The sequence below is a fragment of the Arachis stenosperma genome, chromosome 6 (assembly GCF_014773155.1).
Source record: "Arachis stenosperma cultivar V10309 chromosome 6, arast.V10309.gnm1.PFL2, whole genome shotgun sequence".
In the NCBI taxonomy this organism is placed as follows: domain Eukaryota; kingdom Viridiplantae; phylum Streptophyta; class Magnoliopsida; order Fabales; family Fabaceae; genus Arachis; species Arachis stenosperma.
In genome coordinates this window covers 9,874,501-9,893,272 of record NC_080382.1, presented here as the reverse complement: position 1 = coordinate 9,893,272, position 18,772 = coordinate 9,874,501, and the positions used below count along the sequence as shown (strand labels likewise).

The 18,772-nt window shown below is 33.2% G+C and overlaps 3 protein-coding genes and 1 pseudogene across 3 annotated transcripts; 3 read left to right on the top strand and 1 right to left on the bottom strand.

Annotated features, from left to right (window-relative positions):
- The first annotated feature begins 734 nt into the window (after positions 1 to 734).
- Positions 735 to 3,412, top strand: LOC130935182 (L10-interacting MYB domain-containing protein). Its single transcript, XM_057864781.1, has 4 exons — positions 735 to 1,180; positions 1,276 to 1,369; positions 1,476 to 1,978; positions 2,615 to 3,412. Exons 1-4 carry the CDS (start codon positions 845 to 847, stop codon positions 3,173 to 3,175), a joined length of 1,494 nt encoding a protein of 497 aa, XP_057720764.1. The 5' UTR covers positions 735 to 844; the 3' UTR covers positions 3,176 to 3,412.
- Positions 3,413 to 3,571: 159 nt separating this feature from the next.
- Positions 3,572 to 6,398, bottom strand: LOC130935183 (protein DEHYDRATION-INDUCED 19 homolog 3-like). Its single transcript, XM_057864784.1, has 5 exons — positions 6,113 to 6,398; positions 5,832 to 5,974; positions 4,839 to 4,916; positions 4,408 to 4,682; positions 3,572 to 4,027 (listed from the first exon to the last, which is right to left on the bottom strand). Exons 1-5 carry the CDS (start codon positions 6,189 to 6,191, stop codon positions 3,919 to 3,921), a joined length of 684 nt encoding a protein of 227 aa, XP_057720767.1. The 5' UTR covers positions 6,192 to 6,398; the 3' UTR covers positions 3,572 to 3,918.
- A 7,737-nt stretch (positions 6,399 to 14,135) lies between these two features.
- LOC130933631 (glutathione S-transferase T2-like) lies at positions 14,136 to 14,624 on the top strand. Its single transcript, XM_057863254.1, has one exon. The coding sequence runs from the start codon at positions 14,136 to 14,138 to the stop codon at positions 14,622 to 14,624; it is 489 nt and encodes a 162-aa protein (XP_057719237.1).
- Positions 14,625 to 14,660: 36 nt separating this feature from the next.
- On the top strand, positions 14,661 to 16,588 carry LOC130933630 (uncharacterized; annotated as a pseudogene).
- Positions 16,589 to 18,772: the final 2,184 nt, after the last annotated feature.

The window sequence follows — 18,772 nt, the reverse complement described above, 5'->3', positions numbered from 1 at the left end:
ATTCTGTACCAATGTATAATTATTTTACTTAAAAAAAGTGTAAAATAATTATTACTCACTATTTTTGAATTAAACTTTAATTTTGAGAATAATTTTATAAATTTCTTAACATAATAATTATTTTATGTTTTTTTTAAAATATCTAAACATATAATTTTTTTTTACTTTTATAAATTTTTCCGTGCTTAGCACGGGTTCATACACTAGTTACTACATAAATTTCGAAAATTGGGGGAAGGAGAGATTGAGAGTAATTAACGTCTAATTGAACATATTATGTGTCATGTATACTATTAGTTAACATTTCATATCATCAATCATTAGCAAAAATTGTGAGTGGAGTAACTAAAGGACAGATATAACTAATTTGTAATTTTTGAAAGACCAATTTAATTCAAAAAATCTGAGGGACAAATTAAAAAAATATCGTATCTTTCAAAAACTAATTTGACTATTAACCCAATTTATTAACTTAGACACACACACAAAATGGTATTATTAGAAATACTACAAATAAAAAGTTCATATTAAATATTATTTTTAAATTTTTTATACATTAAATCAAAATGTTCTCTTTTATTATCTTAATTTATACCGTCAGGATCATTCTTTTAAAGCAAACTCCTCTATTTAATTATGATCTATTTGCAAGAATTTAACGAAAGAAAATTTTTAAAATATAAGAATAAAAAATGCACGTGAGAAGTAAATCAAGTAATAAGTAATAACCCTAAATAGGATTGGGAATTGGAAATATCGGATTCTTCCCACGGAGCATCTTCAACCTTATTCCCTTCCAAAGGTACTAATTTTTTCGAATTCATTCTCTTGCATTGAAGATAAAATGGGTTTGGGAGCACGAAATAGCAGCGAGCGCCTCAGAACAATTTGGACCCCTGAGATGGATCGCTACTTCGTTGATCTTTTGTTAGAGCAGGTTCGCCAGGGCACTAAATTCGATGATCATTTAACGAGCAAACGAGCATGGATTCATATGTCATCATTGTTCAATGCAAAGTTCAACTTTCAATATGAAAAGGATATTCTCAAGAATCGCTACAAAACACTCAGGAATCTCTACAGAGTTGTCAACAACCTTCTAGCCAATCCGGGTTTTAGCTGGGATCAGAAGCGGAGTATGGTCACTGCTGATAATCCTGTTTGGGATGAGTATCTCAAGGTATGAAAATCTTGTCATTTACCCTAAATCAAATATAATCTTTTCAATTTTAACAAAATGTTTCCAATCATTTATCTTCAGCATGATTTGGGCAGTTAAATCCGGCTGCACGGTCACACAGAATAAAAAGTATTCCTTATTTCAAGGATTTGTGTATTATCTATGGAAATGCAGTGATAGAAGAAAAAGGTAGCTCTTTTCATTGAAAATTAATTTAATTTACACTATGCTTGATGCTTTGAAGGTCTATGTTTCAAACTTTCAATATCTAATAGTAATGAGTATGAATTCATAGGTGACAATGCACCGGGTGGGTCATCTTATTCAGCCGAAAATGAGACATTCATACACTTAGATAAGAATATAGGAGAGGATGTTCATGAGGTTCTTCATGATATAATGGTTGATGAAGATTTTGGAATATCTACCTTGGAAACTGAAAATGATGATTCGGAGCAGAGGGTGGTGAACGAAACAGCAACCCCATTTTCTACCCGTACCCGGACTTATTGGCAGCCACCAATGGATCGTTACTTCATCAACCAAATGCTTGCCCACGTGTACAAAGGAAATCGGCCTGATGGAGTCTTTAGCAGACAAGCATGGATGGAGATGATTTTATCTTTCAATGAAAAATTTGGTTTTGACTATAGTTTGGAACATCTTAAAAATCGATACAAAACTCTGAGAAGGCAGTATAATTTAATTAAAAATCTTCTTGATTTGGACGCGTTTGTCTGGGATGAATCGCGCCAGATGGTTACTGCTGATGATTCTGCTTGGCAAGATTGTATTAAGGTATGTACTTGCATAAAAAATCTGCTAGGAAATCGTACATCTTTGGACTTGTATACATGAAAGGTCAATTGCCAATCCGGCCAATGAGTATATCCATTTGTGAAGCAATAGAATGAAGGCTTACTGAAACTATTTTCAAGAACATAAGTCTTACTTTGGCCTCTTGGTAGCGGGTGGCTACTGCATTTCCTGATAATAGTTGCATTTAATCATTCTTTGTTTATTCTGTTCGTCATGCTCTTTAATTAATTTAGTACCAGGTTGCCAGCCTTCCCCTTTGAGCTAAAACAGGGAAACAACTTGGTAAATTCTGCTAATCTTAAGGGTTTGGTTGGTAATATACTAATATAGGTGCAAAATGGAGAAGAATAGCAAGATGGAAATTGGGATCATTAGAGTTTTTTTTTTTTTTTAATTATTATTATTCCTAGTTAGGTTTCTTTTTCATCTTTTGGTGCTGCTTATAGTTGAAAGGAGCAAGGTTATTGTGCAAGGGATTATTAGGGGATACTGGGATAGTCAAAGACAGCATTATCTTCTTGGTCACTTGATTTTCCTTTATTGTTGAGTGTCAATGCAGATGATTTCTTAGTCTTGTTGTTTATGGTTTAACAAGTTTGAAAGCATTACATGCAGATACATCCAGATGCAAGGCAGTTTATGACCCGGCCTTTGCCATATTATAAAGATTTGTGTATCATATGTAATCCTAAATTTGAGGAGAAAAAATCTACTCTCCTTCAAGATATTGAGCATCAAAACATAGTTGATGTTAAGATTGATAGTGACTACGCATCCCCAGCTGGTCATTCTTCAATTACTTCCAATCCCAGTGAAGAACAACTTGGTGTTGTAAAGGAGGTAGCTCATTCGGATCAGAAACAAAAGCGACAGTTAGAGAAGTTTTCCGGTGCTCCTATTTCTAAACACTCAAGAAATGAAGAACATGGCATGGCTGTTGCTCTCCGTGAGATGGCAACTGCAGTGTCTTCTTTGTCTACAGAGAAGAATGATGAGAACCTTGTATCAATAGAGACTGTCATATATGCAGTGCAAGCATTGCCTGATATGGATGAAGATCTGGTTCTGGATGCTTGTGATTTCCTAGAAGATGAAAGAAAAGCCAAAATATTTCTTGCTTTGGATATCAAGTTAAGAAAGAAATGGTTGATTAGGAAACTTCGCACACAGGCCTAGCCTGTGCATTTTCTATATCTTATTGGATTGTATACTTCTAACAGGGTTAGCTTGATTAGGTTTTCTTTGGCTCAAAATCTAGTAGATTTTATGATTAGGAAAGGGAAGTCAATATGCATCAATGATTGTCTAAGTAAATGTAAATGATCAATTGTTCAATGGTGGCTTGGCTGATTAGTTCAATAGCACTAAAATTCCCTTATATTAAAGTGACTTTGTTGAGATAACGAATTTGGAAATGAACCATCTTTTCACAAGTACTTGATTAGATAGATATTAGGATTAAAAAAAACCTCTAACATCTAATCACATGCTATTAAAAGTGATTTCTTTGAGATAGTGAAGGCAAAAATAAACTGAAATTGCCCAAGTACCTGATTGGCAGAAATTAAATCCTTACCTTAATAAACTATGTTTTAGATGATTAGTTCATTATATATTTTTATACATGCGATTCTGAAAATAATAATAGGTTCCAGCCCATAGCAAGGGTACTAAGCAAGTAACTAGAAGGAGCTGTGCAAATGTTATAAACTACTAATTACATTGCCTTGAAAATACGTTACATTTAATTCCTACATCTCTACCTCAGCTCTCTATACGATGTATACGTAACAAGACTAACAAACAGAAACATTGATTCCATAATTAAAATCATGTTCAAGATTGAAACTAATTCTTTTTTTTTATTTTATTTTTCTTTTCATCAAACTAAATATAACATATGTTGCCACTAGTCTCAATCAGAAGTCTGGATCAAGGATAGTAGACATCAAAAGTTCTTGTACAAATCCACTACGCCGTGCTTTCTCTGTTTGGTCTTTGTCAGATAAAGATGGCTGAACAACATCTCTGCAATAATGAAAGGAGGAAAAAAAATTTGCCTCGGCATTAGTATAGTCATCACCATCTTGAAAGCTATAGTCAAGTACTCAAGTGCATTAATTTATTTATTCTATTTAAAAAAAAAACTACAAATAATCATATCCTATATTAGGGTTCAGCCATCCTGGATTAGAGGAACACATTTAGCAATTTCAAGGCAAAGTGCTTGTTAAAGTGCAGGTAGTCTAAGAAAGTCTTGAAGAATATAGTAAGACAAGGGCAAAAACACCCCACTCCACTTTCTCTTTTTTCCCCCTTTACATCAATGCAAGGGCAACTAGATAATGGATGAGGAATATAGTAAGACAAGAAGTTGAAAAGTTAGGAATATGCTAGGAATATGGTACCTTTCTATCACTGTATCGCTTGAGTGTGTTTCTTCGGTGCTTACTTCACTTGAAGAATCAGGCCCCACATTTTCGGTTTCGGCGGAGGCAGCAGCAGCTCCACCGTATAAAAATGACAGAAATGGATCACATGCTGCCTTGGAGCTAGAGGTAGATATTGTAGGGGATAACCCATCCGAGAAAGAATGCCACTGTCCATCATCTATATCCTTAGAGCACCTCAGAAATGAGAGACTTGGGTATGAGTCTTTATAGCGCCTTGATTTAAGCTGAGCGTAGTCTCGAGTCAAGGAAGCAAAACAGTTGAACAAAATGAAGGACAAAGAACATCAGAAAGAAGCACTGTAAAAGAATTTGGTAAAAGGAGACCATAATTGAAATGAATTAGGTAAATATAATGTTTTTTTTATCAAATGGATGAGAAAGGATATCTTAATTATGCTTCCATGTTGTGCTGTTATGTGATCCACCATGTTTGTCCCCACCCACACCGCACAAACAGGACAAATCTGCAAGTAGATATAAAGATAGAGAACACAATTGAGTGTAACCCAACAAGTACAATGATGGATAGTAGCAAATGATAAATTCACACAGAAATACATTGTATGAGAGAGATTAAGCTTAGGTCATTATTTCCACATTTTTGAATACAATTGCTTCTTACTCTCTTTGTTCCCTTTTAATTTGTCACTGTTACTGTCAACCAGAAAAACTGATCTAAGATTTGTGTCTAATAACATTAATAATTAAAAATCGGATACAATGATGCTATAAAGTGACAGTGAGAGATAAATACGAACAGAGGGAGTATGTGACAAACATGTTATTTGTCTACTAAAATTGTTTTCAGTTATCATCTCTTGTATCCATATGAAGTACAAGTTAAACAGTTTAACAGTTTTTATAGTTTCAAGTATAAGCTATAAAGAAAAGAACATTCATTTCCAAGCAGCAAAATGATCATAGTGGAGTCATATTTGCAACAAATTGTAAGGCCTAGTGGTTAAACTGAAATATGTTTATCATTGAGAAAAATACAAAGTTGAATGGACTACAGCTAGGTAGTAATAAAGAAGCAACAACATGAAGGACCAAGTTGGCCTTTTAACTTTTAGCAGTTGTGATCGCTCTGAAAACAATTTATATAAAGTTATCGTCAAAAAAGTAAAAGCTGGTTTGTGAAAAAAGCCCTAAGACGCGGTTTCTTATGTTTACCATGAGGATATTGACTTAATAATTCGCAGGCGAATAATCTAATTATTTTCAAGAATATAGATTCATATCCTACCATGTATATAATCCTATTGTAGTTAATCAATAATAATCAAATAGAACTAAAGCAAAAAAGATTAAAAAAAAGTAAAAGTTTTTAAGAAAAAAAAGAAAAGGAAATGTTAAAAGGTGGGAGATGAATAAAATACCCCAGATTTGGGTTCAAGAGAATGTTCCAAATCAATATGGCAACAAAGCTCGAGAAGATCAAAGTCATCTACACAAAAGGGGCATGGATATACCGTCCTCAACTCATCTTCCCCTTTCATCTCTTCAAAATCCTCGAACACCTCTGCTTCAACATCCCCACCAAAATAAATAAATAAATAAAAAGGTTAAATATTGAGCTAACACAACACACCCCAAAAAGGAAAAAAGGACTTTTTTGCTTCGACCCCACGAAACTGTGTTAAAAAGAAGAAGAAAATACCAGCATAACGGGATTTGTGTCTGGATGGGTAGCTTCTAGAAGCAGTACCGAAGGGAAAACCCAAAGTGTCGCGGTCCATTGGTTTTGCGATTGAAGTAGGAACTGGAACAACCACCACAAGAAGAAGAAGAAGAAGAAGAAGAAGAAAATGAAGTAGACGTCTATGTGTTTGTGCGTGAGTGAGTGAGTTATATATAGAGAGAGAGAGTGTGTGGGTGTAAGAAATGAGAAGGGGGAGGAAAGTACGAAGGAGTTTCGCTTGGTTCGGTTTGGGGTTGCAATTTGCACTGCGAGCTTCCTTCTTGTGTTGTGGTTGTGGATCCTTAGCCAGCACGAATTCTAGTTATTTATGAATTTACCGAAATGCCCCTTCAAGACCAAGACCGCATCAAATCATCAACCACCGTCCAATGTCCATCCTCAACCACCTCTAAGTAATTTCCAACTTTTTATAAGGTCCATTCAACTAGGCCCGGTTCCCATAATAGATAGACTTTCGATCATTATAAGCCCAAATATACAGATTAAGCCCAACTCAAATCCATTTGTAATATTCTATAGTATTCATCACGTTTGAGTCTAGAGTTCAGCCCTATACCAAAACACCCAGACCAAATAGAAAAGTTTTGTCGGCAAACTCATACACTATTCATAAAGCTATTTGATAAAAGAACTAAATATAGAACTTTAAAACTTAAATTCTAAATTCTAAATTCTAAATTCTAATCGTAAATAATTTACATAGGAAATAACCAGAGAGTTGTGAGTTTAATATTTGATATTTGATTAACGATAATTTTTTAATTTCACATAAGAAGAACACTGGCCAAAAACAAATATTATTTAGGTATTACCACATCCAGACACTCTGCATGTTTTAATTTTAAATTTATTGACTACTTAGGATGCCATATTTGGTATTTATTCTGAGTTAGAAATAAACAGGACAAATAATTAAGGCAGCTCAATAGTGTGGTTTCTGTCTGTGAACATAACAGAGAAAACAGAAAAAGTGTAGGAATCTTTGAAGGTAAAAGTAATGAATTATATTCTTGATCAAATATTACAAGTTGACATGTCAATGCTTATATATTATATCAGATACATGACTCTATATAATACGCAAGCTAACTCTAATTGACTCGTAACAAACTTTTTATATTAGGTTCTAACTGGCTTCCTATATTTGTTATGTTAATTATATTATCTATATCTCCCCTCAAACTTACTGTTACCCAGAGGAAATTTTGAGTTTGTCGCGAAATAATGCAAAAGTGGCATGTGAGAGCGATTTTGTAAATACATTCGTTATCCAGAAAGAAGAGAAACATGAACAACTTGCTAGTAACCCTGTCCCGTATCAAATGCAAATCAACCTCAAAATACTTTGATCTATAGGATGAAGCACAAGGTTTGCTATTAGCATAACTATGCCAAGGTTATTGCAGAAGATGGTCAGAGGCATGGAGGATTCAACCTTGAGTTCTCCCAACAATTTTTAAAGCCATATGATCTCTGCATTTGTATATACGAGTGACCTGAATTCGCCCTTTGTCGACGACCTGATGACCGTGTGTTGTTTTCTATTCACCCATGAGACAAGATTCAATCCTACATAGATGCATTATTCGCTTGTTGATCGGCGATCATCCACATCGTTGGCCCAGTCATTGTCAGAGAAAGCCAAAATTTGAAAATCAGTGCTTGATGTGAAGAGTAAACCATGTGAGGTACAGCCCGAAAAATATCGAAGGATCTGCTTCACGATTGTCCAGTGTGTAAAAAGAGGCCTTTGCATGAATTGACTAACTCGATTGACAAAGTATACTATCTTAGGATGAGTCAATGTTGCATATTATAAGCTTCTGACGATAGACCTGTACAAAGTAGGCTTATCAATCAGTGCCTTTTGTAGATAATTTTTCAGTGGCGAGCACTGGCATAGAAATAACCTTAGACTTATCCATGCCCACCCTTCGTAACAAATTATTAATTAATATATTTTGATAAAAAGATATGTAAAGTATCTTTTTGTGGGATATGTAATTTCTAATCCTAAGAAATAATGCAGTGAACCAAGATCTTTAAGTGAAAAAGCAGATTTCATTTGAAAAATAATGTCATTAATAGCATTATGATTTGAGTTAGTGATAACAATGTCATCCACATAAACTAGAATATAAATGTAATATGTAGATGTGAATTTAACAAATAAGAAAGTGTCTGATTTAGTACTCGAAAAACTAAACCGAAAAAGAATGGAACTAAGAGTGTAAAACCAAGATCTTAGCAGTTATTTTAGGCCATAGATTACCTTATTTAATCTGCAAACAAAAGAGGAGTTAGAATCATAAAATCCTAGAGGTTGAAGCATAAAAACTTGTTCATTTAGTTCACCATTTAAAAAAGCATGGTTAAAATCAAATTGCACAAGACGGCACTCTTTTGAGAGAGCTGTTGTGATAACCATTCAAATAGTTGAGGGCTTAATAACTGGAGTAAAAATTTGATCATAATCAATACCCTCTTTTTGGTGGAATCCCTTAGCCACCAATTTAGCTTTATATTTGATAATTGAGTTGTTAGGTGCTCGCTTAATAGCAAACACCCATTTACACCCCATAATAGTTGCTTGGGAAGGTGTTATGACAAGAGTCCGTGTGTTGTTGCGCATGAGGGTCTCATGTTCTTCCTGCATGACAGAGGCCTAATGAGGACAAGTGAGGGCTTGTTTCACATTTCTTGGGGGTTATTGAGTGAGATCAAGAGTGATAGAGTGACATTGTTTTGGTTTCAAGGTTCCATCTTTGGACCGTGTGACGATTGAATGGGTGTTGAGAGAGGTAGTTGAAGTTGGTGGTGAATTTTGTAAGATAGAAAGGACAACCTGAACACCACCAATGGGAATAGTGTCACATTAGGAGCACTAGTTGTAGTAGAAGGTAATGTAGAATTAGGAGAGGAGGAGTGAGACGGAATAGGAAAAAAGAGTATATCCAAAGATGAGGGGTTTAAAGATGGAGTTGGATAGTTAGAGGGTTGAGAAGAAAAAAGAGTTTCGTATGGATAAAATTTTACTTAAAAAGCACATTTTGTGCAATATAGATCTTACCCGAGGGAGACAAGCATTTGTATCCCTTATGTTGTGGTGTATAGCATAAGAAGATGTATTTCCATCTTATGAGAGTTATAAGGTCGTAGATTTGGAAAACATGTACAACCAAAAGTCGCAACATAGAATAGTTTGGAGGTATACCATAAAGAAGCTCATAAGGTGACTTGTGATTCAAGACAGGTGTTTGTAGGCAATTAATTAAAAACGCTGCATTGAGGAATGAGTCTTTCCAATATTCAAAAGCGAGAGAGGTTGTGGCCAAGAGAGTTAGGCCAACCTTGGTTAGATGTCGGTGTTTGCGCTCAACAACTCCATTTTGTTGATACGTGTAGGGACATAAAAGCCGATGAATAATATCACTTTCATGAAGAAATTCTTTGAATTATCGAGAGAGAAATTCTCCTCCATGATCCATTTGGATTGCTTTTAGTTGACAACCTGTTTGCTTTTCTATCAATTGCTTAAATTGAATGAAAGAATTAAAAACTTAGGCTTTAGTAGATAAGAGATACAAGCATGTATATCTAGTATAAGAATACACACACCTAACATAATATTTAAATCCAGATCTTGACATATATGATGCAGGACCCACGCATCAATATTAGCAATTTCTAAAGAAAATTGATAAGTAGATTTAGAATATGGAAATGGGAAAGAGTGCATTTTGGCTAAAGCACATGCATTACAAACACTATTATTTTTCATAGAATCATTTGAAATGGGTAGATTACATGCTTTTAGAACATTTTTCACAATAATAGAGAAGGAATGTCCTAGTTGTTTATGCCAAAGAGAAAACAAAGAGTTGCATTGAGTTAGAAAAGAATGAGGAACCAAAGGAGATTGCAAAGAGCTAGGGACTCAAACATCTTTAAAGGCATAGATGCCATGTCTAAGAAGTCTTTGAAACAATGTTTTCTTGGTTCCATGTGATTTAACAAAGCAATAGAAAGGATGAAATTCAAAATATACATCATTGTCTAAGCAAAATTTTGATACATTAATCAAATTCTTGGCTTATTCAGGAACATGTAATATATCTTTAGGTTGAAAAATGTGTTTAAATGGGATATGTTTAAGAACAAAATTACCAATAGCCACAAAGAGATGGTCTTGACCAGTGTAGTCAGATGATGAAATAAGGCTGGTGGCATCCGGAGTTAGGTGATGAGATGCACCAGGGTTTGGGTGCCAAGAGGCTTTAGAGATAGCACTAGGAGTAGCAAAATATGATTGTGGTTGGTGGAAAGAAGATGGCGGAGGGGGTGAAAAAGTGGAAGGGCAAGGCTGCGCTGGTGTTGATGAAGGACCAAGAAAGCTTTGGCCAAATTAGTAATAACAAGAAAGAACATTGTGACCAAAGCGATTACATAGTTGGCTTTGAAGCCTAGATCCTTGTTGCCAATTTGTTCTGCCTCTGCGTGAAGAACGTCCTCCACGGCCTCTGGAAGGTGTAAAATTCTGCGAAAAAGATTGTTGGTTGTTTGTAAAATTCTGAGCAGCATGAACTTGTGCTTCACTAAGTTGAGGATTCTTGATTCTTTTAAGAAGATCATCATGTGAAATTAGCAAAGCCTCATCTGAGATGTATTCAGAGGCTGAAAGATTTTTTTTCTTCAATGCCTTCAATTGAGTTGTGTATTGTTTTATTTTTGTACGAGTTGTTGCTGCAAAATATTCTCGGAGCTTGCTCCAAACCTCATGAGCGAATTTGTAGTACACCATGCGATTCTTGAAAGAAGTATCTATGGAGGCAAGAAACCATGAAACAATCGTATAGTCTTGAGTGCACCATTCTGTGTAGGTGGCAGATTCAGTGCCTGCTGCTCTTGCAACATCAGACTCAAACTGAGAAGGTACTTTTGAGGCTTGAAGATGATCTTGAAGGCTTTGGCTATGAATGGTGAATAAGGTGAGTTGCTGCCACATAACAAAATTCTTTTCGTCCAGATTTTCGGGAAAAGGAGTTATAACTCCTTTGGTGGAGGAAAATGCAACTAGAGCCATGAAGGTGTTGGATGCATAACCAAGCTCGATGATACCATGTGAACGTAGCAGAGGAAACAAAGAGAAAATGTAAGAATCTTTGAATGTGAAAGTAATTAATTCTATTCTTGATCAAATGTTACAAGTATATGTGAAAAGGGCTATGCTACACATCTAAGCATTTTTCTAAGTTTTATCCAAGTAGGTCCAACACCAACAAAAATCATTCTCATTAAAAGAGCGTTATTACACGCGCTTTATCTTCTTCTCCTCCCCTGCTTCTTCTTCTTCTTTCAAATACGCGCATACGTCATCTTCTTCTTTCAAAATCACATATACCTCCTCCTCCTCCTCTCTCTCCTTCTTCTTCTTCGCGCACACAGATTCTTCTTTTACTTCTCCTCCTCCTTCTTCTCTTCTTAACAATGCAAACATTATTTTTCAATTGAATTGAATGGAATGCAAATGCTAAATTGAATTGAACTGAATTGAATGGACGCATATGTTTTGAATCTGAATTGCATTGAATTGATAATCTCTAAATTGTAGACAAATGTGTTTTGAATTTGATTTCATATAATGAATTATGATTCGTTTAGTCAGTACTATACAATTGTTTCACCATGAGCACATGTTCGATTCATTATGCAGAAAGCTATTTGAATTTGATTTTATATAATGGATTATGTTTTGTTCACTCAGTACTATACAATTGTTTCACCATGAGTATGTGTTCGGTTCATTATGAAGAAAGCTGTTCGAATTTGATTTTATAAAATGGATTAGGTTTCGTTCACTCAGTACCATACAATTGTTTCACCATGAGTACGTACTGTGTTCGGTTCATTATACAGAAAGCTGTTCGATTTTGATTTTATATAAGGGATAATGTTCCATTCATTTAGTACTATATAATTGTTCACCATAATAACATGTTCGGTTCATTTATGTTCTGCACAATTCAAAACTCTTCCTCCTCACCTTCTACTGCTTCTTCACCAGGGAGAAAAGGAGAAAAAGATAAAAAAATATAGTAGCAACAACAACAAAAGAATGACGATAAAGAGAAAATACGTGAAGAGAAAGAAATGCGAAAAAGAATGAGGAGAATAAGGAGGAGGAGAAACGCGAAAAAGAAAGCAAAGAAGAAAAAGACGCGTGTGTAAACGAGTGTGAGGAGGAAAAGAAGGAGAAGAAGCATGAATAAAAAAAAAACGAAAAAAGCGCATAACCTAAAATTGCTTGAATATGATTAATATCTCATGCGAAAATGCTTATGCATTAGATCAGATACATGACTCATATAATATGCACGTAATAAACCTCAGCAGAATAAATTTACCCTAACTAACTCGTAACAAATTTTTATATCAGGTTCTAACCGCCTTCCTATATTTGCTATGCTAACTATACTATCCATACTGTTAATATGGAGTTCTAAAATATGAAAGCAATTGATTTTATGAAGTCATTGTTTGATTCAAATTGAAGCCCACGTAAAGTGTCAATCGAACAAAATTATACAGTTTGCTTTCATTTTCTATTATTTGGGTCTTCAAGCAAGTACAAAGCAAGTCAGTTTATTAGAGCACCTCTAATAGGTGATCTTCATTCCACTTTTTCTTGACATATGGTGAAATTTATTGTTGGAGAAGGAGAGAGATAAGTTTCCTCACGGAGGCCAAGGCAGAAGAGTCCCTCTGAGCAGGGACTCAAACATAACCAATAGTAACTTGTCACATGGCAAGTTACCTTTTAAATAAATACATATAAAATTATAATTAAATAAATAATTATATTAAATAATTAAATGATAATAAATAATTATATTAAATAATTAAATAAAATTAAATTTAATAATAATTATAATAGTTAATTAAATTAAATAATTATAATTTTATTTAATTAATAATTTATATTAATTATTTAAATAATAATTAATTAAGTAATTAAATTATAATTAATTTATTAATAATTATAATAATTAATTAGATTAAATAATTAATTATTTATTTAATTAATAATTTATATTAATTATTTATATAATAATCAATATTAAATATTATTTATATTTATATTATTATATTAAATTAGCCATTGTAAAATTAGCCGTTGTAAAATTAGCTGTTGCAAAACTAGCCGTTATTATGCTATCGTTATTATTAATAAATTAATATTTTGTTACTCTATATATACCACTTAGATACACTTCTATTCTCACACTATCTACTACTCTTCTCTATCTTCTTCCAAGTTTACGAAATCAAAGTTCTGCTACTATTATTTTTTGTTCGAAAAAATGGATCCAAACCAATTCAACTCTTTCTTCAATTACTTACAAAACTTTCCTCAAATTCCAAATACCCAACAATCTCAAACCTCAAACTCTCAAGTTCCAAATCAAAACTTCACACTACCAAATTCATTTCAAAATCCAAATTCACAAAATCTTTCTAATTTCAATTTTCAAGCTCCTTATAATAATCAGTTTCCTATATTCTAACCGCAAAATCAAAATTCACACACACTCCATTTTTCATTTTCGTTCATATTTAACCCCTCTATCGGAAATGTTACTCCAACTTTCTTGCCGTTTCCAACTCAATTCAGTGCATCAAGACATAACTCATCTGACGTTGGTGGCTCTTCTAACCCATCCTCTCAGACTCCTATACAATCTAGTCCAAATTCGTAATATTCAGATTTTGCCAGCCCTCGTGGATTAGATGCTATCGACCTTAATGATGATGATATTGAAGATCGGAGGCAAGATAGTATTCAACACTGGCATTGGAAAGAGGATGAGATGCTGATCAGTGGATGGTTAAATGTTTCAACTGACCCTGTAGTTGGTACCGATCAAAAGGGGGAACATTTTGGAGTCGAATTCATAGCTACTGTGTAGAATTTTGCACCGACATGACAAGGGGGGTAGTTGCATGTAAGAAACGATGGTATAAGATCAACAAGGTTGTTGCACAATTTGCTAGTTGCTACGATCAAGCTAATCGAAACATAAGGAGTGGTTCGAACGCTGATGATATAAAGGAGTTGGCTTATAAACTTTATTCCACATATTATGGTCAAAAGTTCACTTTTGAGAGCATGCTTCGGTTGGAGCAAAAATGGAGAAGCCAACTACCTACACAGAGTGGCGGCTCAAAGAGAACTAAGGTTAGTGCAACTGGAGCATACTCATCCTCATCAAACCCAGAAACACCGTTGGCTGACGAACCCAGTGTGGACTCTCCCGTTCGCCCACAAGGATCAAAGAAGAGCAAGCGAAGAGGTAAGGGAAAAGCACAGATGTCTGAAGATTTTAGCGAAAGAAAATCATCGGTTGTCAAAAAATTATCTCTCATGGAAGATATTAAGAATGTTAGAGAAAAGGAACTAATGGAAAGGTAAAAAGAAAGAGAAGAGGAGAAGGAACATAGAGCAAAGATGATGGCAATCAAAGAGAAGGAGTTACAAATTCAAGCGGCAATGAAAGAACAAGAATTACAAACTCAGAGGTATATTAAAGAAATGGAGATAAAAGCAAAAGAAAGGGAAATGGATATGCAAATACTTAATGCTGACACGTCTACAATGAGTGAGAAACGACGAGCTCTTCATGAGATTGCATGTGAGAAAATAATGGCCAAATGGTTTACTTAATGGTTCCTTGTATTCGTAGAGTTATGTAATATGTTCTTATTTATTTATTGCGTATTACTGGTATGTGATGTAGTTTGTTTTATTTATTTCTGATGTAAGTTTTTAAATTAGTCAATATTATTGTGTCGTTATTGTTCATGAAAGTGACCGTTGCAAAACTAGTCGTTAAGTAGCCGTTGCAAAACTAGCCGTTAAGTAGCCGTTAAGGAAAACTAGCCGTTGCAAAACTAGCCGTTGCAAAAGTAGCCGTTGCAAAACTAGCCGTTACAAAACTAGCCGTTAAGGTACTTATTGCAGACACACTTATAAATATCAACTATCAATGACTCCACAACTCCACTTCAACTCTTGTTTCTCACCTCGACAGAGAACTAAAAATTACATTTCTCCATATGGCTAGAAATTTTGATGATATGTTCAATGAGGCTTTGTATGGTAAAAGAAGACGGCAAGATAACACACTCATAGATAACTAGATCGATGAGTATTTACTCGAAGATTCAGAAGAGGAAGATATCGATAGAAGCCCTATCCCAATTACTCGTAGATGGATCAACAGAGATCGAGAAGCAGGACATGATCACCTTTTCCAAGATTACTTTGCAGATGAACCGGTGTATAATGCTGACATTTTCTAACGGAGATTTCAAATGAGAAGAGATGTGTTCCTTCAGATAGTACACGCTCTCTCAAATGTCTATCCGTATTTCCAATAGAGGGTTGATGCAACTGGAAGAAGAGGCTTGTCACCACTTCAAAAATGTACCGCTGCGATACGGATGTTAGCATATGGCGTAGCAGCTGATGCTGTTGATGATTATGTGCGCATAGGCGAGAGCACTACAATTGAATGCTTAGAAAAATTTGTTGAATGTGTCATTTCTGTGTTCCAGGATGAATACTTGCGAAAACCCAATCCAAATGACGTACAACGCCTGCTACAAATGGCGGAGGGTCGTGGCTTCCCTGGCATGTTGGGTAGCATTGACTGCATGCATTGGCAATGGAAAAATTGTCCAAAGGCGTGGAAAGGTATGTACATGAGTGGTTATCGTGGGGTTGCAACCATAGTACTTGAGGTTGTAGTATCTTCAGACCTTTGGATATGGCATGCGTTCTTTGGAGTTTCTGGTTCAAATAATGATATCAACGTGTTAGATCGTTCTCCAGTGTTTGATGATATTCTAAATGACCGTGCTCCGGAGGTAAATTATACTATTAATGGTAATAATTATACAATGGGATACTATTTAGCAGATGGTATTTATCCTGAATGGGCCACATTTGTCAAATCAATCTCAAAGCCACAAGGTGAGAAACGCAAGTTATTTGCACAATACCAAGAAGGGCAAAGAAAAGATGTGGAACGAGCATTCGGAGTGTTGCAAGCACGCTTTGCAATTATACGTGGTCCAGCTCGTTTTTGGGAAAAGAAAAAGCTTGCCAACATAATGAGAGCTTGTATTATATTGCATAATATGATTGTTGAGGATGAAAGAGACAGTTATGCAGGAAATTTTGCTCAAGGCTTAGAGTATGATGATGTTGAAAATGGCTTATCACAACCTCAGTTGGGAGAGGAAGATTTTGCACCATACCATCAATTTCTCCAAAGAAATGCCCAACTTCGAAATAGGCAGCAGCATAGACAATTGAAGGAGGACTTGATTGAACACATATGGCAATTTCACAATGCTTGTCGTCAACTATAGAGTTTAATTATGTTTTTCTTTGTATTAAGTAATTTTACAAATTAGTGTAACCCCGAATTATCTATTGTGTATTATTGTTATATATGAATTTATTTAATATTAATATCTTTTAATAGTGAATTATTTTTAAATTTAAATATTTAAATTACATTATTAAAAAAATTAATTATATTAATTACAAGTATTTTAATTAATTAATTAAGTGGGACCACAACAAGAACTAAAGTTAGTTCCTCCTAATAGAAAAGAGAGAGATGCTTTGAGTTCCTATTTACTGTTTATGACGCAAAAGCTGATGTGGAGTTACTTTTTATGACAGATGGGCCATAAACAGGAACTGGGATGAGTTCCCTACTGGAAATGGTCTTAGAGCAACTCCAATTAGTGGATCTTGAGGCCCTATTTTTTGACAAAAACAGAAAAATACCATTGGAGGGAAGAAGTAGTGAGTTCCTGCACGGGTCTCAAAGTGAAGGAGTCCCTCTAAATAGGAACTCAAATCAACCAATAATAACTTGCCACTTGGCAAGTTATTATAAAAAAATAATAATATAAAATCTGAAATAATTAAATAATTATATTAAATAATTAAATAATAATTAAGTTAGTAATAATTATAATAAATAATTATATTTTTATTTAATTAATAATTTATATTAATTATTTAAATAATAATTAATTTAATAATTAAATCATAATTAATTTATTAATAATTTTAATAATTAATTAGATTAAATAATTAAATTTTTATTTAATTAATAATTTATATTAAATATTTATATCATAATTAATATTAAATATTATTTATATTATTATATTAAATTATAATTAATTAAATTACTTACATTAAAAAATAAATTTAATTTTTACATCTTACAAAATAATTTTTAGTTGAGTTGGTTATTTTTATTTTTAAAATTTAAAATGTTAACGATATTATTAAAATTAGCAGTTGTAAACACAAAACTATAAATTAGTGTAATCCCGAATTATATATTATGTATTATTATTATATATGAATTTATTTAATATTAATATCTTTTAATAGTGAATTATTTTTAAATTTATAAATTTAAATAATATTATTGAAAAAAATTAATTATATTAATTTTAAGTATTTTAATTAATTAATTAAGTGGAACCACAACATGGACTAAAGTTAGTTCTTTCTAATAGAGAAGAAAGAGATGCTTTGAGTTCCTATTTACTGTTTATGACGCAAAAACTGATGTTAAGTTATTTTTTATAGCAGATGGACCATAAATAAAAACTAAAATGAGTTCCTTACTGAATATAGTCTTAGACCAAATTAGTTTATTAGACCGTTGAAATATAGTTTCTTTCTTTTAAATTTTAACATTCACATTTTATGAATTGAAAGATCTAAGGTAAGTAATTCCAAGTCACAGCACGGAAGAAGTTCTATCAGCAACCCTTTTTCTAGTTTTTGGGATTAAGATTATTCAGTGACTACAGCCATTAATACTAAAGTAATTAAACTAAGTGGCAAGTGTAAGTAGTACCTCGTACATATGGTACTATTATATTATGAGAAGGTTATTGATTTATGGATGTACTTCATTCTTTAGGATGGAATAATAAATATTAAGTAGTTTTAATAACTTAAAATGTAGAATAAAATTATATATAATTGATAAGTTCATAATTATTATCAACTGACTGTGTACTGTCCTTAAAAGATGTTATTACACGTGGTATAACAATAATTAGACATTGACTGCCTTGCTAAAACAGATTATTAGGTGTGTTTGATTTAGTATATGAAGCATTAAACACACGATTAATTTTTTTTTAAGTTTTATTTTTTTTGTTTGGTTATTTTTTTTCCTTCTAAATACAAATTTGATTTTATCCTTTAACCTACGTTTACCTAAAGTTAAAAATTTTAGTTTTTGTGTTCACTTTTTCTATTAAATTAAAATTTATTTCTTATCTATTAATTCTGTCATTCATTATTTATATGATAAATTTTGTTATTTTTTATAATGTGTTTTCTTTAATGCTCTCTTATATATATATATATATCAGTATTTTTTATAGAGTTATTTTTTTGTTTTTATGAATTTTTTTATCGTTATTGTTATTTTTTTGTATGGAATATTTTTTTGTTTTGTAGTATGATTTTATTAATCCTCTTAGAGTACTAAAGAGTATTGAGAATAC